The 24,175-nt window shown below is 53.6% G+C and overlaps 1 protein-coding gene across 1 annotated transcript in view; it reads right to left on the reverse strand.

The window, feature by feature from the left end:
• PEPD (peptidase D) overlaps positions 1 to 23,101 on the reverse strand; it is a 120,640-nt gene extending 97,539 nt beyond the window's left edge. The window contains exons 1-4 of the mRNA XM_063110564.1: positions 23,066 to 23,101; positions 13,866 to 14,049; positions 12,220 to 12,347; positions 3,981 to 4,044 (exon numbers count right to left, since the gene is read on the reverse strand). Coding sequence (XP_062966634.1) covers positions 3,981 to 4,044; positions 12,220 to 12,347; positions 13,866 to 14,049; positions 23,066 to 23,082 — 393 coding nt within the window. The 5' untranslated portion in view covers positions 23,083 to 23,101. The remainder of the gene's footprint in view (positions 1 to 3,980; positions 4,045 to 12,219; positions 12,348 to 13,865; positions 14,050 to 23,065) is intronic.
• Between the last annotated feature and the right edge of the window lie 1,074 nt (positions 23,102 to 24,175).

A 24,175-nucleotide genomic window follows, 5' to 3' on the forward strand; every position in this document is an offset into this window, starting at 1 on the left:
TTTTAGACTCTTTAGATGCTGAGTCACCCCCAATAGCTTGGTACTAAAATCACACGACATGAAGTTCCATCAAAAGCCCCCTCTCTCCATCGTCCAACCAGGCAGAAGGTGCTGCAGTAACAGGTCCCCATGGCCCCCGGATGTGAGTGGTGCTCCTTCACCAAGACCCTCCCAGGGAACCCTGACCAGGCACCCCCACACGTCCCTGGGACTGGGCAGGACGAGAGTGCAAGAGGAACATCTGGGGGGAAAGAACTGGGCCTTTATGACAAATACAAGACAGTAAAGGGCAGCATGCAGATGAGACACAGCCAGTGTCTGCAATGTGCTCAACTTATTCCAAAAGCTCAGGGGACAGGCACCAGTGTGGACCAGCATCGGCAGGGGATGGAGTGGGCTGCTTCAAGGCCCTTAAGAATGGGTAGGATACAGACAGACAGGCAGGAATGGCATTCCAGGACAAGAGAGCTGGGGTCAGGACTGTGCCTGCCTGTGCACAGGTGGTCGTGAAGCTGGCTACTTGTGGTCAAGGTCAGCTGGCTGCCCCCCCCCCCCCCCCAGGCAGGATGGGCTGGATAGAGACTGACTGGTTCCTCACAGCACTGTGTGTCGCACCAGGAGCCCTGGGAACCTGCCTCCACGCACTGCTGTCATCCCCCGACATAGGCTGTGTCCTGCCTAGGAAAAGGGAAGCTGCTTAGCCTCCAGCTTGCTGACTCCCCTGGCCACTTCCACTCTCAGCTCATGTCCACATATGACCTCTGTCTGGGGAAATGTGGCCATGAGGAGCCCCATCCAGCTGATCCTGGACCTCCAGCGGCAGGCTCTAACTTCTGGGTGTTTCACGTTCTACCCAGCACTGGCCTGCACAATGCCCAGGAACAGAGCAGAGAGGACTCCGGAATGCCAGTCAGTGGCTGCAGTGTCAGGGGGCCTTGGTCACTCAGACCCTTTCCCCTGCTGGGACTCAGGATGGATTCAAAGCCCCAGGAGGACAGTCATACACCTACCTAGGCCACATGACGCCTTGTATTAGTCCTTTTTGTGTTGCTATAAAAGAATACGTGAGAATGGGTGATTTATAAAGAAAAAGGAAATTTATTGCTTACAGTTTCTGAGGCTGGGAAGTCCAAAGTCCATCTGGTGGTGGTAACAGTGACCCAGGGGTCTCACATTGAAAGATGGTGGAAGAAGAGAGACAGACAGCGAGAGGAAAACAGACTCTCCTCTTCTTTTAAAGCCCTCAGAGCCATGCCCCTGACGACCATTTTTAATCCATTCACTACTGCACGATTCTACAATCCAATCTCTTCAGGCTCCACCTTTCAATTACCATAATAGGATTTCCTACCTTCCTTAACAGTCACAATGGGAGCCAAGTCTCGAATACGTAAAACTTGGGGAACACAATTCAAGCATCACAATTCAAGGAGTTATGGGGGGACATAATTCAATCCACTACATTCTGCCCCTAGCCCCCCAAAACTCATGTCCTTTTCACATGCAAATACGTTCACTTCAATCCCAAAGTCTTAACTTGTTTCAACTCAAGAGTCCAAAGTTCAAAGTCCCATCTGTGAAATCGAAACAAGTTACCTACTTCCAAGATACAATGGTGGGACAAACATAGGGTACATATTCCTGTTCCAAAAGGGAGAAATAGGCCAAAAGAAAGGAGTAACAGGTCCCAAAACAAGTCCAAAACCCAGCTGGGCAGGCATTAAATCTCAAAGTTGGCAAATCATGTACCTTGACTCCATGTTCGACTTCCTCTGCAAGCTGGTGTGGGGGTCAGGTCCCCAAGTACTTGGGCGGCTCTGCTACTATGGCTTTCCTGGTCTCAGGCCACACTTAGCTCTTCTGGGCTAGTGTCCCAATCTGGTAGCTCCACAAGTCTGGGGTCTCTATGGCATTTCTGCTCTCATGGCTTCACTAGGCATGGCACTGTTGGGGTTTCTCTCCTGCAACTCCACGTTTTCCCCATGTTTCCGCTCGGCATTGCTCTAGTGAAGGTTGTCTGCAGTGACGCTGCCCCTGACACAGATCTCTTCCTGGGCCCCAAGACTTTTCCATACATCCTCTGAAATCGGGGTGGAGGTTCCCAAGCCTCCTCAACTCTAGCATTCTGCAAGCTGCAGCCCTAACACCATGTGGACGCAGCCAAGGTTTCTGGCTTGTATTTTCCAAAACTGTAGGTCCAGCCACACCTGGGGCCAATTTAGCCACAGCGGGAGTAGCCAAAACAGCTGGAGTGCTGGTGTGGAGAGCAGCATCCCAAGGTGGTCCTGAGCAGTGAGCCCAAGGAGGGTGCCTCAGGCCTGATCCCCAAGACCATTTTGTCTCCCTAGGCCTTTGGTCTGAAATGGAAGGGTTTGCCCCAGAGGTTTCTGCAATGCCTCCAGGGCCTTTTTCTCCTTCTCTTGATAATCCCTTTCCTTTGTACTAATCTTATCTAATGGTCGCTGGGCTGCACCATTGCATGCTCTCTGTTTCCCTACCACATGGCCAGGCTGAGAATTTTCTAAATCTTTACGCTCTGCTTCCATTTTAAGTTCTGGCTTTACGTCATGCCTTTGCCGCCATAACTCAGCATAGGCTGTCACAAGTAGCCATGCAGCTTCCTGAATGCTTTGCTGCTTAGAAATTTCTTCCACCAAATACTCTGATTCACAACTCTTAAGTTCCAACTTCCACAGAGTCCTAGGGCATGGACACAATACAGCCAAGTTCCTTGCCAGTTCACAGCAAGGGTGATCTTTGCCCCAGTTTCCAATAAATTCCTTCTTATTTCTATCTGAGATCTCCTTAGAATGGTCTTTACTGTCCATATTTCTATCTGCACTCTGCTCACCATCACGTAACTGGTTTTTAAGACATTCCAGACATTCCAAACATTCCCTGGTCTTTTTGTCTTCTTCTGAGTCCTCCAAACTCCAACCTCTCCTCAACACCCAGTTCTAAAGCTGTTTCCACATTTTCAAGTATCTGTTATAAGCAACACCCCACGTCCCTGGTACCAATTTTCTGTATTAGTCCTTTTTGTATTGCTATAACAGAATACCTGAGACTAGGTGATTTATAAAGAAAAAGGAAATTTATTGCTTACAGTTTCCGAGGCTGGGAAGTCCAAAGTCCATCTGGTGGTGTTGACAGTGACCCAGGGGTCTCACATTCCAAGACGGTAGAAGCAGAGAGAGCAGAGAGAGAGCAAGAAAGAGGAAGACAGACTCCTCTCCTTTTAACGCCTTCAGAACCATGCCCCTGACCACCATTTTTAATCCATTCACTACTGCACGATTCTACAATCCAATCACCACTTCAAGGCTCCACCTTTCAATTACCATAATAGGATTTCCCACCTTCCTTAACAGTCACAGTGGGGGCCAAGCCTCGAATATGTAAAACTTGGGGAACACAATTCAAGCATCACAATTCAAGGAGTTTTGGGGGGACATAATTCAATCCACCACACACCTGCCGGACAACCACACTGAGCAGTGGATTAGAGCCAAGGGACCTCCAACTACACTCCACCACACCCCACAGGCCTCTCACAGCCTGGGGCTTTTCCAACAGTGGCATCTACAGCTGACAAGGGCCTGTGGGGAGGGACTCCCAGTACACAGAGGCCCAGGCCAAGCCTAAGGTGACTTAAATCAGACCTGTGCCACCGCGGCAGGCAGGCCCGCCTCTCAGAGACATCCTCCCTGTGCATCTCAGCGGCCATGACCCAGATCTCCAGGCACTTTTACTCCCTGAGTCAGGGGCACTGCCCAGGTAAAGAAATAGCTTCCTCAGAGAGGCTGAAGTGTATGTTTCCTGCCTGCTCTTTCCAAACATGGCACTCCTGAGGAGGCTGGCAGCTGGGTGGTGGTGTCCCCCGACGTCCAGCTAGACTGTGGCAGTGGGAGGAGAGGGAATGCAGAGGCAGAGTGTTACTGGGATCCCCGAGCTGCTCCGAAGAGGAGTCAGCTGCTTACCTCATCTGCATACTGGACGTTGTCCACAGCATACTTCTCCCTGAAGTGTTCATTGGAATGGATCCTCAAAGAGAAGCACAAGGAACACCAGGGTCAGGGCTTGGCAATGGTCGGGCACAGGCCACCTTTCCACCCAGCCCAGGCCATGAAGCCCCAGGCCCAGTCCTGCCACAGCTGGCACCCAGCATCGAGCAGGTCTGCTCAACAGACCCAGACTCAGAGGGCCAAGGGCACTGAGCCACAGAGTGACCACTGACCCACACCTGCCTCCCTCAGCACCCCCAGCTGACCTCTGCTCCCTTGTGACCCTGGCTGCCCACAGATGGCCCCTGCAGTCATCACCCTCCATCACCAGAGAGCCCATGGGGTGACCAGCCAGTGTGGCCCACCCTCTGGGGCATGAAACAAGCTGCCTCCTGGTCTGTGATGGAGCCTCTTTAAAGGAAAGTTTAAAAATTAACATCTTAAAGAAGTCAATATCCGGATTGCTCAACATGATGAGAAAAATTCAAGCTTACTCATTACCCCTAAAATATCAGCCGGTGAGAAAACACATGGCAGAGGAGGCTGGGCAGTCCTCATCTGTGTCACGACGGACCCCTGGGTCATGGCTACACAGGGCAGACCTCCCGCCAAGGTCCAGCAAGCCACCACCCCACCACCAGGCTCCTGGTCAGTAGATGAGTCAATGTCACTGTGAGTGGCAGAGCTTACACGAGGAGGAACATGAACTGCACAGGGGGAGGGCATTGTGAGCCAAGTCCAAGGATGCACACAAATGCCATCCCATGCCATCTCACACCAGGGCACCACATCATCACAAGGGGACTTAACCCCATCCCTGCCCAACCCCAGACTGCCTATGATCTCACAGCATTATAGTCACCAGGTGTTAGATCCAAAAGGGGCCTCAGACAAAAAACAGCAGATGGCTTTCGGACTGTGCTTCCTGGGCCCTCAAGAGATGAGCAGATGAGGGGTGCAGAGATGCCCAGGATGACGTGCCTCAGGAGTCCCAGAGGAAACAGGGAAGGAGAAAACTGCAGGACTTAGAGGTGACTACCTTAAAGAGCAAGCTCCTGCATCCCAAGTGCCACTCTTGGCCTTTGTGACACTAATGTCCAGCAGTGCTGCCCAGGAAACAGAATCCCACTCCTCTCTCTAGCCCTCCACCAATTCCCTCTCCACCAAAACAAGCATTCAAAACCAGACTGCCAAGAAGTACAGACCATGGGACCCAGGGACAGAGGGCAGGCTGCAGGGACCAGCAGCAGGGGGCTCAGAGACACATGCAGCAAGCGACTTGGATAGGAAGCCCACGACAGGCTGAGACCATGGACTCACTGAGATCAGCGCTCAACGCAACCCAGAATGCCCTTTGGGTTTTCTCCCTTTTGGTTTCTCTCAAGTGATCACTGGGTATCAAGCTCCTGCCGTTAATTAAATTTGCACAATTCAGCCAGGTTAAACTTCCACGTTTCAGACAGGACTCAAAAGTTAAATGGCCAAGGTTTGACAACTCCATTAGCATGGCCTCAAACAGCTACAGGGCAGGAGCAGATAACAAGCACATCGCCTGGACTCTGGAGGCCCCTGCTGCAGGGCTTAGTCTCTATGCAGCCAGCTTGAAGGGAGCTTGCAGACCCTTTGCTACCAAGCGGCAACCCTCTCAGCAATGAGCTGACCCTGCAGCCAGGCTCAAAACCACATGCCAGAAAAGCAAGAGGCAGGGCCATCATCATATCCACTCTGGCTGGCCCAGCTCCACAACAGATGCCCTGAATCCCCAGCAAGTCCTCACCCCCACCTCTAGCCTGTCACTTCATCACCTCTAGTTGTGTCAGATGTGGACCACAAACTCCGAACAGACTCTGAAAGTACAAAGACCTGCTTTCAAGGCCAGCCTCAATGCCTCTCTACAGAGGGGCATCTCGAACATTAGTGTGGCACCTGAACTTTTCAAGTTCACTCCCGAAATCTCCTAGCTGTCTCCCAAACTGAAATCTCCCAAACTGTCTTGTGGAGGGAAGCCACCTGGAACCATGTTCCTGCTCCTCCTGTCCGGGGAGTCTTGGCAGTGAGGCCTCATCAGAGTCTTAGGACAGTAGAGGCCTGGGGTCATCTCCATGCAGAAAGCCCAACATCAAGGGCTTAACAACATGGAACCAGAGGAGGTGGAGGCAAAGGGGAGATGAACACAGGGAAGCTGTGATCTGTGTGTGGGCCCAGGGCTGTGTGCTCACCTATCCACCCCTCACTTGGCCACAAGCCATACTACTAACCACATGAGTCAAGGAGGGGCAAGGACCAGCCAGCCCATGGAGAGCCTGCTGCTGCTACCAACTCAAGTGGAAGTAAATACAGGTGGCAGCCCCACAGATGCCCTTTGCCCAGGTGGCCCTTGCCTTCCTCAATGACACCAGATGACATAGCCCAGCCAGAGAACAAGTTGGGCCTCAAGGGCCAGGAAGGTCCTCCCTAGTTACAGGCCTGGTTCTCAGCAGGAACAACCATTTAACAAAACTTGAAAAGCTACAAGCATCTTCTCTGGCACTGTGCATTTCACTCTTTTTTAAAGGGCAGAGATAATTAAGTTTGAATAGTACTTATTTTTCATGTTTTAGGGATAATTATAGTAAAAATCATTTAAATGACACCCTAAGGGAAATACATGCCAAATGCCATGTCAAACCAGTCACCAAAGGCTTGGCAGCCATGATTTGGCAGCTGATGGGAAAAGGAGTGGCATGTCCACATGAGCCCTGCAGAGCTGGCCAGAGAGGTCACTGGGCAGCTCTGAACCCACTGAGGGCCAGGCTGGCCAGGGCAAGAGGCAGCCACTCAGAGGGCCCACATCCTGCTCCATCTGGAGTCTGGGATCCAGTAAGGGTAGGTCATGCCAAGACCCATCATATGGGAGATCCTAACAGAAACAACCAGACCAGGAGAGGATGCGTCAGCAGGGAAGCCAATGCCACCCCAGACATTCCCTTCAAGTGTAAGGAACAGCTTTGGCAGGAGAGAGGAGAAGCCCCCCTCTCAAAGGGATTCTCATCCTTCAGAAGAGGCCAGCACCTAGAGACCCTAGCCTGCACAGGCCTGCTCTGCCAGCAGCTGGGCCCCACATGAGTTACAGGAGGACTTCCCAAGAGACCAAGGTCAGAGCTGATACCTACTCACTCTGCAGTGAGCACCAACACCCTGTGCGGGCCCTTGGGAGGGAAAAACACAATAAATTAATGCCGCACAGCACAGACAAAAAGGAGCCCTCTAGAAAATGAAATTCGAAGAGGTCTTGCCAGCTAGCCGACCACCTGCACGCAGTTAATGAATAATTAATAGGGCCAAATTACGGCAGTCATTATCCATTTACAGTGACCACAGCCTGCCTTCAGCTACAGGCGATGCTACCGCCTTTCATTCTGCTCACTGCAGAATGCAGCAGCACTTGCTCCACATAGGAAGTCAGCAACCATTTCAAGATTTCATTAGGTTGTCAAAGAAAAGCAGACCTCTCCAAAGCAATGCAGCCGCCTACTCCTGGAGACCACTACTGCATGCAAGACGGAGCACGCAGCAGCACTACCTCAGGGACAAGGGAGAGCCACTTATAAGGAGAGGTGATCAAGAGGAGGCCTGCCATGGTCAGCAGAGCCCAGAGAGGTACCTGACCATGGATGCTGGCAAATGCCTAGCCAGGCCTGCAGCTGCCCAGATCAGAGGCCCCAGAAACCACCTGGGGTAAGAACCAAAGGAATGCTTTCGGCTCCATTTCAGGAAGGTCTGTGCCCCTCAAAGAGGGTCCCACAAACTCCCCTGGCAAAAGAGGGAACTAGAGGGTGGCCACGAGAGAGTCCGAGGAAGCCCTGGTCCTCATGATACAATGTGTGCACATGGGGTGGGGGACAATGCTGTGAAAAGCCACAAGCACACAGACTGCACACCACAACCACCCACACACATATCCCAAATCCCCCCCACGCATCATACCACACACACACACCTCCACACACACACCACATGCCCCCCACATCACACTATACACACACACACGCACCACACCACATACACCCACACACACCATATTCATCATACCACACACACACCCCATACCCCCCACATGCATCACACCACACACACAAAAGACACCACACACATACATTCCTCCACACACACACCATATGCCCCCCTCACATCATACCACAGACACACACAACACACATCACAAACACCCTATGTGCATCACACACACACACACACACACACACACACACACACACACACACACACACACACACAGTTTCCATACCAAAAAGAGGAGCAGTACACAGAGCCTCAGGTCCTCAGCCCTGGAGAAACTCGCTTTCTCCACTCCTCCTAGGCAGCCCGAAGCCCAGACAGACCCTCAGGAGGAGGAGCCCTCCCGCTACAATCCCCAGGCCAGGCACACCATCTCAGGTTCCAATCCCGGGGCTCAATCAGGACAGGAGCAGAACACAGCCAAGCTGCAATGCTTCCAGGAGGGTCCCCCCACTTGGCCCAGAGTCGCTCACTCTCTATGGGCTCTGAAGCTGCCTGGGGTGTTGAGTCACAGAGGCAGTTTCCTGCCTGCTCAGAGCACCCCAGACACCCCTCAGCCAAAGCTGCCATTGGTTAAGCCTGAGTCTGAGGGAAAATGATGGAAACGCTCTCACACCAAAAAGGCAGCACTTTTGTGAGCAAAGACTCCAAATAAAAATTAATTAGAAATTACTACTCTCCTGTCCCAAAAAGGACCTGGGGTACAGAACAGGCCAGCACCAGGCTGTCTGCAGCCCCCTCAGTGTCTGCAACCCTGACAACAGGACAGACCATTTACTCAGGAAGTGGCAGATCCTGCAGACGGGGGTGTTGTTTCCCTGGGCGACTTTGGATCGCAGTATCTGTCAGATGGATTTTCAAAAGCCATCAGATAAAGACTCAAAAGGAAGCTGAGGAGCTAAAGGTCAAATGTGCAGTCTGTGAGTTTTGACTGAAAAGGCAAGGTAATCCCGTCAGCCTTACTCGAGGTGCCCCATCGATTACAAGAGGGCCTGGAAGTGGCCACACACAAGCAGATCTGGCCACTCCCCACCTCCAGCCCCAAACAGTCCCTTCGCCACTGCCCTGTGACAACTGCGCCTTCTCTTCTAAAGGCTCAGGACAGGGGGACTTGAAGAGGGTTGCCCCAGAGAAGAAAGAGGAAGGGAAAAAACTGCTGGGGGGTAGCCATGGCGGGGGCCAGGTCTGTAGGAGACAAGGATCTCTCTCTCAGCTATGGGGCCAGAATCCCCCTTGGGACCAAGACTGCCTGGTCTGGCCTGCACAGTGTGCACAAAGAGCCTCTTCCAACAGGGGAGACCAACCTGCAGACCCGTCTGCACCCACAAGGTCACCCAAGCCTTTATGTCTATAGTATACAATCAGCTGGCTTAGCAAAGCAGGGACAGACTAAAGGAGAACTTTTAACAGCCGCTCTGAAACCCAGCTGTGGCCAAGGTACAGAACACTATTCCTGTATTACTGAAGATTACATTCCAGAAAAACCGATTGCTAACAGCTATTCCCTGGCCAATCAGATTCTGGGTTTTAAACCCTCAAGTGAAGTGCCATTTGGTTCCCAGATGGTGGGTGTGGGGAGACATGATGAGATTCATTCAGGTTTTGCCACTGGACAGTGAAATCCCTGAGGTAGGACCAGGCTTCTCCTCCCATAGCCCCAGAGGATGCCCACCCTCAACCCACAGATGGGCACCTGTGACTTTTTGCATGAGTCAGCTCTTCATAAAGAAGTGAACAGACAGAAGAGGAGATGCACTCGGAGCCCCTCCACCTCTTTACACAGAAACTCCAGGTGGGACCCTGCTGAGGCCCCGATCAGACCCTCCCTGAAGTATCTTTCTCCATCACTGTCCGTCCCCTCTTTTCAAAGATGGAAGCACCTGCCTCAACTGCTGCACTGGCTCTCTGAGCACTGGGATATCTCGTTGATCTCTGAGCCAGGAGACAGGGCCCTGGTGAGGCTGAGAGGGTAGCAGACCCAACAGCCACTCGGCACAGAGGCCCCAGCTACTCCCGAGACGTGCCACTCACAGGAAGGGCTGGAGGCACAACTCTGCTCACATCTTCACCACTGGGTGCAGAAAGGATTCTGGAAGAATACTCTTAGGGAGACCAGATCAAAACTCTTCATCACGGTTGTCCCAGTTACTAGAGTTGAGTTAAAAACTACCCTGACACTTAGTGGAATGAAAAACCGTTTATCATGTTCATGGACTCAAAGGTCGGGAATTCAGACAGAGCCCAGAGAGGATGGCTAATCTTTGCTCCACGACATCTACGACCTCAGCAGGTGGAAGGCTGGGCTCAGAATCATTGGAAGGCTTGCTGGCACCAATGGTTGGTGCTGGCAGTCAGCCAGTCTCTCCACATGGGTGAGTTTGGGCTTCCTAGCAGTGTGGTAGCTGCATTGCTAGGGCAAGCATCCCACGAGAGAAGCAGGTGGAAGTCATGGTGTAATTCCAATACAGCCTCAGAAGTCACATAGCGACACTGCCATATCTGTACACTGAGGTAGTCAGGAGGTCCTGACCGGAGTCAAGCAGAAAGGAAAACAGATTCCACCTCTTGACATTGCTGTGGCCATTCCTGGATGTTATAATCTACTCCCTGGCTTCATCACCACCTCATGTCAGTGTCACAAATGTAACTGTCCCCACAGGGACCAACGCTATAACTACAGCCACGGGGATCCCTCCCAAATAGCATCACCGTCATTCCACAAGGAAAGAATGGGAACCAGACAGCAACCAGACCCTCTCTCAAGCCCCATGACCTCTGCAGAGAGGCCACGCTGAGCCACAAGGCCAGCTTGGCTTCCAACTGTAGCTCCACAAGACCAGACCACAGGACCTGCACAGCTCACACCACCACAGAGCCTGCTTCCTCTGTGATAACACAGCAGTCATGAGGATTCATCCAGGAATAGGATAAAGATCACAACGGGATGAGAAGGCAGCAGTCAGATGAGGGCTCTCAGTGGCAGCCCAGCCACCCCCTCCCTGACCTCCCTCCCAAGGGTCAAACCAGGGAAACATCCCCTGCAGAAACACAGACTGCTTCTCTTCTGCTGCCAATTTCGCTTAAAGCTGAGTCTTTGCATCAAAGCTGAAGGCCCAAGACCAGGCAGTGATCCTGCCAGGTGGCCTCAGGACAACTGTTGGCAGCTTGTGAGCCTGAACCCCTCACTCAAGGATAGCAGAAGAGCTATGTATGCCAGGGCCAACAAAGGAGCTTGTGGAGATTGCACTGAAGGGTGGGGAAGCATGAGGGGCGGCACGTGAACCAGAGACAGTCTGGGGAACTCTGCTGTGGCCCTGGCCCTCTTCAAAAAGCCCAGTCCCTGAAGCCACCAGGTGCCTTGTCATTCAAACCAGCCATAGGCTCACAGCCCACCTGGAAATGAATGTTCTGGGGCTCTATGGAGTGAAGGCTATAATTTACACATTAGCCCAGAATAATCATCCTCCAAGCAGAAATGATACGTTGGAAAGCAGCGGGCATTTAGCAAGATCCTCTGATCACCTCCAACATCCCTGGTTAAGTACCGCTTCTGCCTCAGTACCTCTGAGTAGGCAGGAACGGCTCCTGGGGGGCCTGGAGCTAGCAAGCGCCATGGAGAAGGGGGAAGGGGGAGCCGCTGGGCATGGCCCTGGCCTCTAGGCCCACACTTGTCACACAGTGTAACCCTAGAGCCCCTATCCTATCTTACTGATGAACAGAGGACAGGGCCTATATCTGTGTCTAGAGGCAGGCATCCTGCATGTGATGGGCCTCAGAGAAGGCCCCCAGGCTCCTCTATCTGACCCAAACATCATGCCCATTGATGCCATGCAGGAGTGACTGCCCATTGAGGCCAAAGCCTCAGCCTGAGCATTTGAGGAAAGCTGGCAGTCCAGAGTTTCAAGATTAACGAACCGCATCTCCAAACACACACAGACTACCAGTCTGTAGCTGCAGCTCTGATGCTCCTTCCCAATCAAGGTGCAGGGCTCTGGCCCAGAGCAGGCCATCAGAGGGCCTGACCACTAACCCAACCTCCCATTGCTCTTTCCATTCCAGCCACCCACAGGCCCAGCCCTGCACTCCCACTCCCACCCCACCACCCCCAGCCAGCCAGTGGGTCAACAGCCACAGTAACACGGCCTGGACTACTCCTTACTTTCCCATCCAGGTGGCATAGCTGGCAGGAAGCCTGGGCACAAACAGGGTTGACTTCCCAGTGTCAACATCGATGGTGCCGTAGAAGCCTGGCTCAATGACACCAAATGCCCAGTGAAAGAAGGACTCCTGTGGTGGGAACAAAGACCCTCATTACCCAGTGAGCAGGACAGAAACCTGAGACACAAGGAGGAGGTGAGCAGCTGATTGGGCACCTTCTTTCCAAGACCCCAGAGAGCCAGCTTGGTCCCCCTCCTCCTGGAAACTGACCCCCAGCCTGACATAGCCCTTCCATCTCAGCACCTGGTTCCCTGCTCCAACTTCCCATCCGTCCTTCCCTGGTTTTGCAGGGGGCAGCCTGGCTGGCTCTTTTGACCCTGTTTCCAGCCCTCTCTGATGACAAGGTCTCATGCGTGTGTCCCAGCCCACCTGCATCATTCCCACCTCACCAGCCCTAGCCCCTAGGCCCACGACAGGGCACCCTGGGATACAGGTGCCCAGCAGCACCACAGGCCCGGCTCAGCCCTGCTTGTGCCTCTTGGCCACCTGCAGACAGGCAAGACACCACCTTGATTTAGACGCTGCGGCCAGACATCTGTACCAAAATGGATTCCTCTCTTTAGGACTTCTTGCTTCCCTGTCCCACCCCCAGGGCAGCTGATGACTGCAGCGTTTAGCAATGAACACTGAGCTAAAACAGCGTTATAAAGGTATGAGGTGGAGGAGGATCTCCTCTAAAATTAGCCTTGCATAACATCAGTAAGGGAGCCAACAGCTGAATTTAGGAAATTGGTTTTTAAACCACAGAATATATAAACCTCAGGAAGCATCAAGACTAGTCAGAAAAAACCATCTAGACCTCCATGTCTCTAGCAGCTAGGGGATTGCAGGCTTGCAGCTGCAAAACCGATGGAGAAGGAAGGAACCCTTTGGGCAGCAGGAGCCTTCACTAAAAATCACTCTACACTCACTCTCAGCAATGCATCTCAGCCCACTGGGGTGGACGCAGTCCAGCTGGGGAGGACATGTCTTGCCATCTCCTCTCCACACTTAGCTCCCCTTTGCATTACCCTATCTCCTCCTGCCCCCCCCCCCCGCCCAACCTGGACGCTGGACAGTCCCTAGGCTTTGCCTGTCCCCGGAGAGGTTCTGGACTTCCCACTGTGGTCAGGACCCAGCTCTGGGCATGGCAGTGCACAGAAAAGAGCCCCAGGAACTCAGCCTCCCCATCTGCACCTCGACCCTTTGCTGCTCCCTGGCTGTGGCAAGCTGCCTTCCCCATCCTCTACTTGCCCACTCCTATGCAAACCATCCTCCCAATGGGCAGAATTTGCCCTGGCCTTCAGGGCCCACGCCAAATGCTGCCTACTTCATGAAGCCTTGCCTGCTTGCTCCCCAGGATCATCCCTCTATACCCTGACTTGAAAGAGCTGAGCCTGGCTGGTGACAGCTCTGCCCCCAGGCATGGCTGGGAGGGTACTGACCTCCCAGAGTGTGGGCTCCCCAGCCCTGTACTGCCTCCTGTGGGCCTTACCAGGGTCCCCCAAAGGGCAAAGCCGGTTCCCCCAGGCCTGGTGCTGGAAACAGGCAGACAGGCCTACAGGAAGCCTGGTGCACGGAGATGTGCAGGCCAAGGGGCAGACTCACCTGGCGGAAGGGTAAGGTGATGTCAGTGCAGTAGTGCGGGGTCTCCTCCCCACCCTGCAGCAACACTACAGAGCCGGCCTGCACAGCAGGGTTCTTCCGCAGACGCTCACACAGGCGTTGCCTGTTAAGGGCAAAGAGTGCCACAGGCACCTTCAGGGTTTTGTTACCCAGCCAAAATGAAGGTCTGCAAAGAGATGAACACACACCGCCTCTGTTAGTACCACCAGGCATGTCCTCCTCTGTGGTCTGAGCCTGCCATAGGGCCCCCACCAGCATGCAGCAAGTCAGCTCGAGCTCAACCTGCTTGTGACCCAGAAACAGCCCCTCACTGGGCTGCCCTCTCCTGCTGTCCCTGAGTGCTTGGCTCACAAGTGAGGATGAGGAACAGCAGGGCCTGTTTAGCCTGTGGGCAGCTGAGGCCCATGGAGGGAAAGCCTGCAATGGTTTAAGACACATGCTCGACTCGCCCTCAAGGAGCTTACCATCCAGTTGGACAGTCAAGAAACACATGGTCTGACCCAGAAAACATCCCCGCCCCCTCAGTCTGACCACCAGTGCTCTCCTCAATCCACCCCAATCGGGCCTCCACACACTGACCCCCTTCCCACAAACCACAACTACTGCATGCTGTCCTCACCAGGCTTCTCGCTGCCCATGACACTGGGGCCACTACCTCTGCTGAAACCCCGCCCAACACCAGCTCCTCCAGACTCCCTCCATCCTCAGCCTCCCTCTCTGCCAGCTCAACCTCCACTCTGGAGGCCCAGGGCTTGGTCCTGAGACCTCTTCCCTATCTTGGCTCCCTCCCTCAGCACAGCTGAGCCCACCCAGTCCCTTGGCTTTAAGTACCATCTACACCCACAGGCCGATGACATCCCCCTCCAGATTCACAGATCCTACTGGCCACCCAACACTGCCTCTCAGATGCCAGTTACCTTGAACTCAGTGCACACAATGCAGACCTGAACCCTGTCTCCTTGTGCCACCAAAATTGCTCCTTCCCAACCTCCCCCTGACAGCTGCTCAGATCCCTGTCTCCTCTTTCATTCTACCTCCAATCAACCTGCAGAGCCATGGGCTCTACCATACACCCACATCCAGAACCTGACCCCTCTCCCCATCCCCAGGGCCACTTCCCCAGAGTGGCTCATCCCCACCTCCTGCCTGGACAACTGCAGGGATCTCTTGGCTGCTTTCTTGGTTCCAGTCTCTCCCACAGACTGATCTGCACCCAATGCAAATCCTAACAGGCACTCCGCTGCTCAACCCCTCATTGGCTTCCTTGTGCCTTATAACAAAGTGCAGACTTACTCCTCATCCTGCAAGACGATGAGGGGCCTGGGGGGCCTCCACTTCACCCCTTGATTTCCTCTGCTTCAGCACAGGCATTCTTGCTCTTCCCTAAATACCACAAACACTCCAACCTTCGCTGTTGCTGTTCCTGCGGGAATGCCTTTCTGGCAGGCTCATGTTCTCACTTTATCCACGCCTCTGCAGAAAGGCACCTTCTCCCAAGAGCAACTTTTCCTAGTCACCCATCCAAACCTCATCCCCTTGCTATCTTCATTTCTCTCTAGAACATTCATCACTATTTAACTTATTTGCTTTTGTCTCCACATGAAATGGAAGCTCCATGAGGGCAAGGACAAAGCTGATATCAATGTCTGCTGAATGAATAAGTGGAGGAAGAAAGGGCAGTCCCAGCAAGCAGGCTGGGAGCCAAAGTACACCCCAGCAGGCTCTCCAGCCAGGGAGCAGTGGGTGAGCGTGCAGGTCGTGGAGGGCAGGGACAGCCCAGAGCTGGTGCCAGCAGAGGGCTCTGCCCCGAGACTGCAGAGAGCAGCAGACGGAACCTTCCCTCACAGCACTGCAGCCATGAGAAGGCCTCTGAGCACCTCCCACACTCACCTTGCAAGGGACCCTCAAGGGCTCTGACCCTCACACCAGGGACACACAAGCAGGGGACACCTCTTCCACATCTTGGCTCCAATGCCACCTTCTCAGGATGTTCTTCCCTGGCTTCCCTCTTTGAACTTGCAACTCTCTCTCCGGGCCTGATGCCCCACATAGCACAGGGCTGGGTTTTCCCCACTTGCCCTCCTGATCCACCCCACCCTGCTCTGTGCCCAAGGCCGACCTACACAACTTCATCAGCATGCACCCTGCCTCTGGCCTCCAGGTGGACTTTGTCAGTGGGAGGCACAAGCGATTGGGAGGGTGGGGAGAGAGAGAGTCCACTTCTCTGGCTCCCTCCCTGGAGGGCCAGGCAGAGTCCCTCCACCTAGGGTCACAGCTCTGGCCAGGCTGCCCTGTGCCACAGTGCAGCCCTCGCTGGGTTCTTGACTCTTCTTTCCCAGGTTCTGTAACCTGCCCACAGCTCTGTAAACTGTCTCTGTATTAAACTCTTTTCAGTCACCTTCTTGAGTGAACTACTGGCTTCTGGCCAGGTCCTGGACTGAAACAGCACAGAGCACCTTCTAAGCTAAATGCAATGTGTGCTCACTGGTGCTTACTGGGGTTGTCCACTCTGCCCAGTCGAATGTAAACTCCATGAGACAGTGATCTAAGTCTGCTTTGGTCACTGCTGTGCCCAGTGCCTAACACCCTGCTCAACACACAGCAAACACTCAGTGAATATATGCTGAATGGACAACTGTCACAACTGATTGTGGAGCTATGCAGAACAGAAAGTGCCACATCAGCACCAGCAGGGCAGAAAGCAGGCCCTCGGGCCCCACCTGGCCAGGAAGAGCGGAAGGGTTGGACACCCCACACATGCTGACAGGACTAAGTCTCACTACCCCTTCCCCAGGCACGTGCCCTTCTCCCTCCCAGAAAGGCGAGGGGGTGGTCAGGCGGACATAAGCAGCCAGGGCTGCTTTTCTGCTATGCTCAGCCAAAGGATGAAAGGCAGAGAGAATGCAGGGACAGCTGGTAAACATGACTGCACTCCACCTGGCCAGGCTGACAGGAACTGAAAGTGCAGCCACCAGCACAAGGCATAGGGGCCCGCACCCTTTGCTTCACTCAGTAAAGCTCATGAAGGGGGTAGGCACAGGGAGAAACGCCTCTACAGACTACCCAAAAGCACAGAGACAACAACAGTGAGGCACTGCTACAGACAGCTTCTGCCAAAGTCACCCAAGGGCACAACTAGCTGAAAATGCCCAACCTCGGCCACCAGCCTGCAGAGCCCAGCCCTGTCCCCTCACCTCCCCCACTCCCCACTCTCTCTGCCCAGGCCTCAGCCCTCAAACACACCAGGTGCTGGCTCCACCTGGTCTTCCACACCCCCAATCTGTAAGGCTCTCAGAAGGGCTGGGCCCCCTCTTGTCCAGAACCTTCTGAAAGGCCTAAATCCCGCAGGGCATTGAACTGGGGTCTGCTGGCCCAAGGGCTGAGCTGCTCAAGTCAAGACAGGAAACTTGATAAGCCACCTCTCCTTTGGCAATCACCTCCAACTATGAAGAAAGTCTACAATAATACCTATTCCTCCACAGGGCTCGGACAGAACACAGCCCACCCTGTCCTGGGCCCTGGGCAGGAAAGAGCAGCTCAGCCTGAGCCACAGGCAGGGTGACATGCTGCCATCATTAATTATTACAGGACACCCCCAGAATCAAGGTTACAGAAACACGCCCAGTGATTTCTCATGGTGCAAAGCTACACAACTATGCCAGTTGTTGGGTTGAAAGCTACACGACTACACCAGTTGTTGGGCTGAAAGCTACACGACTACGCCAGTTGTTGGGTTGAGGCAATGGCTGCGCTAGCTGTATGGCTAGGCATTCCATAACTAAAGCCAAAACATTTCATTATTCTAGTTACACTGTTTCCATTTGTATTGTCAGGGCTAGGGCATTATTTTAGAAACAAAGTTTCCATTTGTATTGTCAGGGCTAGGGCTCAGACCCTTCAAACCCATTGTACTGGGTCACAGACCCCTCACATGCCAGGGTGGGTCACCAGACCCCTCATATGCAGGTCCACACTAGGTAATTAGGAAATATCCTGGGAGCCATTGGTAGACGACACGAGCTCAATCCTCAGCAGCAGCAGCAGCAGCTTACAGCAATAGTCTCCAGCAACAACAGAAGCAGTAGCGGCAGTGACCTCTCGGGGCATCCCAGGGGCACTGTCAGCAACAGCCCCAGCAGCAGTAGCAGCCTCCCTGCGGCGCACCCCCCCCCCCACTGGACATCCCGGGGAAAGGGGCAGTGGATCAGAGCCACTCACCCTTTATACTTAAGTCCATAACCCAGGACACCTGGGTACCCACACACATCTAAATCAGACAGTAACCAAGGAACACCTGGGCACATGTGCATATTTACATCAAATGCTCAGCAAGATTCTGAACATCTGAGGGAGCCCTGACCATTTTTCTATATTTTCTCTACACATGGCTTAAACCAAATCCCCAGAGCCAACATGGGTGACTTCTCCCTAGAAATTCAGCACTCAGTAAAACATCTCCAAATGGTTTCTGCTGGAGATTTCGTTAACTGGCACCCGGAACTTAAAAGGCAAAAGCCATGTCATCCCTAAGTCTCAGGGTAAATAAGGCATGCTGTACCTCAGGCAGCCAAGGCCACAAGCAATGCCCAGGAAGAGTGGCAAGGAGTTGTGGGCCAACAGCTCCAGGGCCTCTGATGGAGTTTGGATGTGTTGTCCCCTCTAAAACTCGTGTGGAAATTTGATCCCCAATGTGGCAGTGTTGGAAACTGATTGAGTCATGGGGGCAGATCCCTCATGAATTAATTAATGTTCTCCCTGGGGGAGGGGGGAGTAATGAGTGAGTTCTTGCTCTATTAGTTCCTGCAAGAGCTTGTTGTTTATAGGACCCTGGCACCTCCTCTCTCTCTCTTGCTTCCTCTCTCCATGTGATCTGCTTATACCTGCTGGCTGCTGCCACTTTTCTGCCATGAGTAGAAGCAGCCTGAGGCCCGTGCCAGATGCAGCTGTCCCAGAATCGTAAGCCAAATAAACCTCTGTTCTTTATAAATTACCCAGGCTCAGGTATTCTGTTATAGCAACACAAAACGGACTAAACTAGCCTCGAAGAGACTCACAGAACAAGTCTTGGCCCCTGCGGGCCAGCCCTTTCCCCCAAGCCAACCCACCAAGGCCCAGTAAGCCACCAGGGCCAAGAACAGACCAAGAACGAAGCCAGCCCCCAGGGAGGGTGTAATACCACCGCCCCTGCAACCCATCCCTCTCCCCACTCAACTTGTACCCCCATATCAGTAGTGAGCCACCCTTTCCTTTCCCCCCAATGGCCACCTGCAGGGTTCTCACCTAAGGACCAGCGACCCCTGGGGATTCACACATAAAATTTAGGACTTACTCAAATGAGAAAAAATTATGCCTTTATTTTCTCTAACCTCTAGTTCAAACTTACATTTGCTTCAATTATTAATGTAAGCAACTAAGCACTAAGTATCAGTGGTGGGTGTGAATCTATCACCAACAGAAATCACAGGTATTTTTGTATCACATTATTGCTGTTACATCATCTCAAAATATCATTTTGCTCACCACTACTTCAAAAGTTATGTGGTTGTTACAACTGCTGCTAGCTTTTGTTACTTAATGTGTTAATAAAGCATATATAATTATATCACAAATTTATCTAACATTTTGACAACTGTATTTCCATGTGATTGGTTTTCTCTGTAATCCTCTGTATTTATTCCATGCATTTAAAACATAATGCCAAGAAGAGTGCGTAGGTTTTGTCAATGCTTGTGGAGTCCACAGCATAGACAAGGACAAGATTCCTGCACTAGAATGTGAAGCCACTTCTGGACAGGGCCACGCTACTCCCGGCAAGAGAGGCTGGCCCAAGACCAGCCTGATTCCTCACCCTCGAGCACGGAGTCAGGCACCTGGCAGATGTTCAGACAGCCCAGTGGCTGCATAGCTGCCAGCAAGTCCAGCCAGGTCATCCTGGCTGGAGAGGGCCTCTGGGCAGCTGGCCAGCATCCCCCATTCTGCCCCCCTCTCTCCTGAGGAGGGTCAGTGGGGCCAAGCACACACAGGGACCAAGAGAGGACTGTGTGGAATCAGGACCAGGCCTGGGGAAAAGCCAGAGACAGCAAAAGGACATAGTGGCCAGCCTGCCTCCCACAGACTCAGCCCTCCCTCAACCACTAAGAGTCTCCAGGAACGCAGGATGGGATGCTGGACTAATTTAGAGCAAATCCTCCTTTCATTCATGTGGCATTATTTTAGCAAGCACCAATCACAGGGTAGCCACAGGCTGGCCCTGGGGATACAAACTGAATTGGTTCCTGAGTTCCCAGGATGCCAGGAGAGGCATGGAGGGAAGCAACCCCTCACCCAACCTCATAGGCAGATGTAGAAAATCGGGAAACTGCCAATGGGGAAAACTGGAATTCCCTGGAATTCTGAGCAAGAAACCTTTACTTGGGGGGGGGGGGTAGGAAAGGCTTCTGGGAGGAGAAACCATCTGAGCTGGGGTTGCAAATACGTGAACAATCAACCAGGGCCAGCAGGTGAGAGGGCAAAGGAAAGAGAAGAATGGAAAAAGCCATGAGGGGAAGGGGATACAGACAGGTCTGGCTAGAGCCAAGCGGTCTCAACCCTGTCCATGGAAAGCTCAAAGCACAGCTCAAGGAGAAGGCAGGGCTACCTCCCACCAAGTGCCATGGCATGATGGCCCTCTCCAAAGGGGTATGGAGGGGGATGGAGGTGACCTCAGAGCAGACCCTCTGTCTCAACCTGAAGCCCCTGCCCAGGCTGGCAGAGCAGAGCAGGATCAAGCCTGAAATACTCCCCAGAGGAGCATCTTGCGTTTCTAATTGAATCTGAAATGCTGGCTTAGGGCTTCCACTGCTCCCCAAATTATACAGGACACACCCCAGTCACCTGTAGCTCTCATGTGCCTCCCCTGTCTTGGGCTCTGGTAGGACGCTATAGGCAACCAAATCCAACTCCCAGGGAGCTCATGGCCATGACTTGATCACATGATGCCTCGCTATACCTGACACTGATCTGTCCCGAGTGCAGCTGGGAGCCGAGCTTTGCCAGAGACACACTCAAACCTTCTTCCCCTTAAGGAAACCACTGGACTCAGGCTCAACGTATCCACAGGGCACCCTGTACCAGCCTAGGGTGGTTCTTCCAAAGAGGCCCTTTCAAACTCTGGAAGCTCTCTGTACCCGTCAGGTGTCCCTTCCAGTAACACACCTCCCCAAGACCTGTCACTCTGTTTTACCTCCCTCACTCACCCTGTGCAATGGCCCAGAGCATCAGCTCTGCTAGAAGAGCCCTCCTTCAAGGATTAGCCAGTGCCAGCTTGCTCAATCACTAGCTCCTCTGTATCTTTAGGAGAGCAGCATGCCAGAGTCCAGCCTGGAGCCCTGAACCCAAATACAGAACCTAGAACTCCCTGTGGCCATCTGGGCAGCCCAGACAGAAAGCTAACAGAACCACAGCCAGGCACTAGCTTGCACCTACTACTCATGGTGCTCTTTAAGACAGGATCACAGGCTGGGTTCAAGGCTCTGACCCTAGGTTCCTTGACACCCATCTGGGACTTTGTGTGCCCAGTTCTCTACCTGAAGGGTGTCTCATTGCTTAAGGACTAGCACAAAGGTCATCCAGGGAGTGAAGCCTTCCCATACTCTCCCCTGAGCTCAGAGTCTATGCCCCTCTGTGACACATACCAAGACCAGAGGCAGACAGATGGATGACAGAGTCCCAAGTGTCCATCTTCCCCAGTGGCCTATGAGCAACTAAGGTTAGGCCCAGTGCTGTTTCTGGAATATAACAGTTGCCTAGTAAATGTTTCATTTCTGTGTTTCTAAGCTCTCCTAAACTTGGGGGCCAACTGAGAACCCACTTTCCTGTTGCCATTCTCCCCACCTCCCAAAAAGAGAGATTCATTCAATTCACTAGTTTCCCCATTCTGACTTCAGGACCAAAACTGGCACCTGGGGCACTGCCCCCTCCTACCCTACCCGTCTTAGACCTCACACCAACAAGCCCACATCCCCTCCCACCGAATTCACACACAGACAAGGGGAGTAAGCTCTTTAAAAAGTAGATGGGAGCAGATTAAAACCCTTCCAGCCCCTCAAGATGAAATCTGGAGAGGCCACCTCGGGCACCATGCCCTCCAGTCTGGGGATGCACCCCCCTCTCTCTATCCCCAGAATACTCTGGATTCTCAACTTTTGTCTCCTTAACTTTTGCTGAGACGCTCCAACATCTGCGGTTTGCCCCATATGATTTGGGGAGCAGTGGAAGCCCTAAGCCAGCATTTCAGATTCAATTAGAAACTCAAGATCCTCTGGGGAGTATTTCAGGGTTGATCCTGCTCTACTCTATCAGCCTGGACAGGAGCTTCAGGTTCAGACAGAGGGTACGCTCTGAGGTCACCATCTCCCCACAGAGAGGGCCCCCATGCCATGGCACTTGGTGGCTCCCTCAATATTCTCGCCAACGTTTCAGTGAGCCCTTCTGTCCAACTTCCTTCCATTAGGACCACTTGCCTTTCTTTCATTCAGCAGAATTATGGAGCATCTGCAAGGCACTAGGCTAGTGAGACCCAGTGTGAACCAGAGAAAGACCCTGCCCTTGCATTCTAAATGGAGAGAAAGCAATCAACAAGTACAAATAAATGCACTGTGTAGTTTGTCAGGCAGTGTCAAGGGCTACAAAAAGTGCAGTGGTAATTAGGGAAGGCTTCTCTGAGGAGGTGACATTTAGGCCCTGAAGGAAGCAGGGAAAAGGGGATCCCAAGCCCATCTCAAACACAGCCTTCTCCGGGAAGCACCCCGGTACTTGGATCCCTTGCAACGTCGCCTTACCATCTGAGGGACATGGCAGTGAACGCGCTTGTCCACCCGAGCCCCCACCTCGGCCGCACAGAGTGGGGCGGCCACTCGAGCGCGCGTGGGGCCTGAGCGCCAGGGCGTCCCTCCAAGGATCAACGGGCAGCGGCGCGAGTGGAGGGAGCTGCGCGCACCAGCGCCGACCCTGACTCGGAGCGTGCAGCTCGTCGCCCCGCGCTCGGAGGCTGGGCCCGCGGGAAGACGCGCGCTGCCCGCGGCCACACAGCCAAGCCGGCCGGGCCTCGGGGGCTCTCACCCACTGAGAGGCCCCCTCTCCACGCCACCGAGGCCCCCTCTCCGCGCCAGCGGGCGACAGCGAGGGACAGGAGCTGCACTCACCCAGCGCCCGACGCCATGTTCGCCCGTCGCGTGAAGTGCCGCGTCAGCTGAGCCCCGCCAGGTCTTTCTGCGAGGGGCGGAGCCGGGCCGGGGGCGGGGCCTGTGGTGCCTGCCCCGCCCCCTCCAGCGCCGGGTCTGCAGCACCCGCAGGCAGGATCTCTGGAAGCCGACGAGTCTCAACGCGGGGCCGGGCGGCGCCGGGAGGGGCGGCGCCAGCGTCCAAGGGCTTTCAGTGATTGAAGGAATGTCCCGAGGTAGTGGACTGTTCGATTCCGGCTCAGCTCCCGACCTGCCCTCCCAGCCCGCCCGGAGAAGAACATGTAGGAATAAAGAAACCCTGGAGGAGAAGGGGAGGAAGGGAGACGCTGACCCAGGCTAGGGTGGGGACAGAGGTGACAACTGTTGCTTAAGAAGGGAAATGGCTTGAGTAAAGGCCGGAGCAATTGGAGAAACCTAAACTTTCAGAGTCCAGGAAATGGGGTGTGAGGAAAGATGTACAGCCTCAGAAGTAAGCAAGGGCCAGATCCTGTAGGGCCTTGAATGTGCGACTGGAGAGTCTGGTCTGGTAGAACCTTTTCCAAGGTCCCTCAGCTGCAAACCTGGAGGAAGGGAGGCCAGGGAAGAGGGCTTGGGAGAACTGAGACAGTGGAGAGTTCAGGAGGGAGAATCTACCAGAGGGCTTGCTCTTCTTCTCAGCAGGGCACTGGTGTCAGGTGCAGGGTCCTACAGAGAAGCGGGGGGATCAGGAAGCAGATGTTGCCCTCCCTACTGCCAACAGGTACAAAGCACATACAGGCACTGGTGCACATGCTTTGCAATGGGCCAGTGTTAGCTCATGGAACTCTCAAAACAGCCGTGTGAGGTAGAGACTATCCTTAATTAATGGCATTTTACAGATGAGGAAACTGAGACCCAGAGAGGTGGGTAACATGCCCTAAGCTCACATGGGGCAGTGCTCATTGCAGTCCCTGAGGAGTGAGCCCCACTGCCTCTGTGAAAGACAGGGGTCCAGGGCTGGTGGGGGAGGCTACCTCTGGGGTCCTGGGCCACACAAAGGAGTACAGATGTGTGTGGACAGGAGGTATGGCCCAGCATGTGTAATGAGGTTCC

The sequence above is a fragment of the Cynocephalus volans genome, chromosome 10, assembly GCF_027409185.1.
Source record: "Cynocephalus volans isolate mCynVol1 chromosome 10, mCynVol1.pri, whole genome shotgun sequence".
NCBI classification, from domain to species: domain Eukaryota; kingdom Metazoa; phylum Chordata; class Mammalia; order Dermoptera; family Cynocephalidae; genus Cynocephalus; species Cynocephalus volans.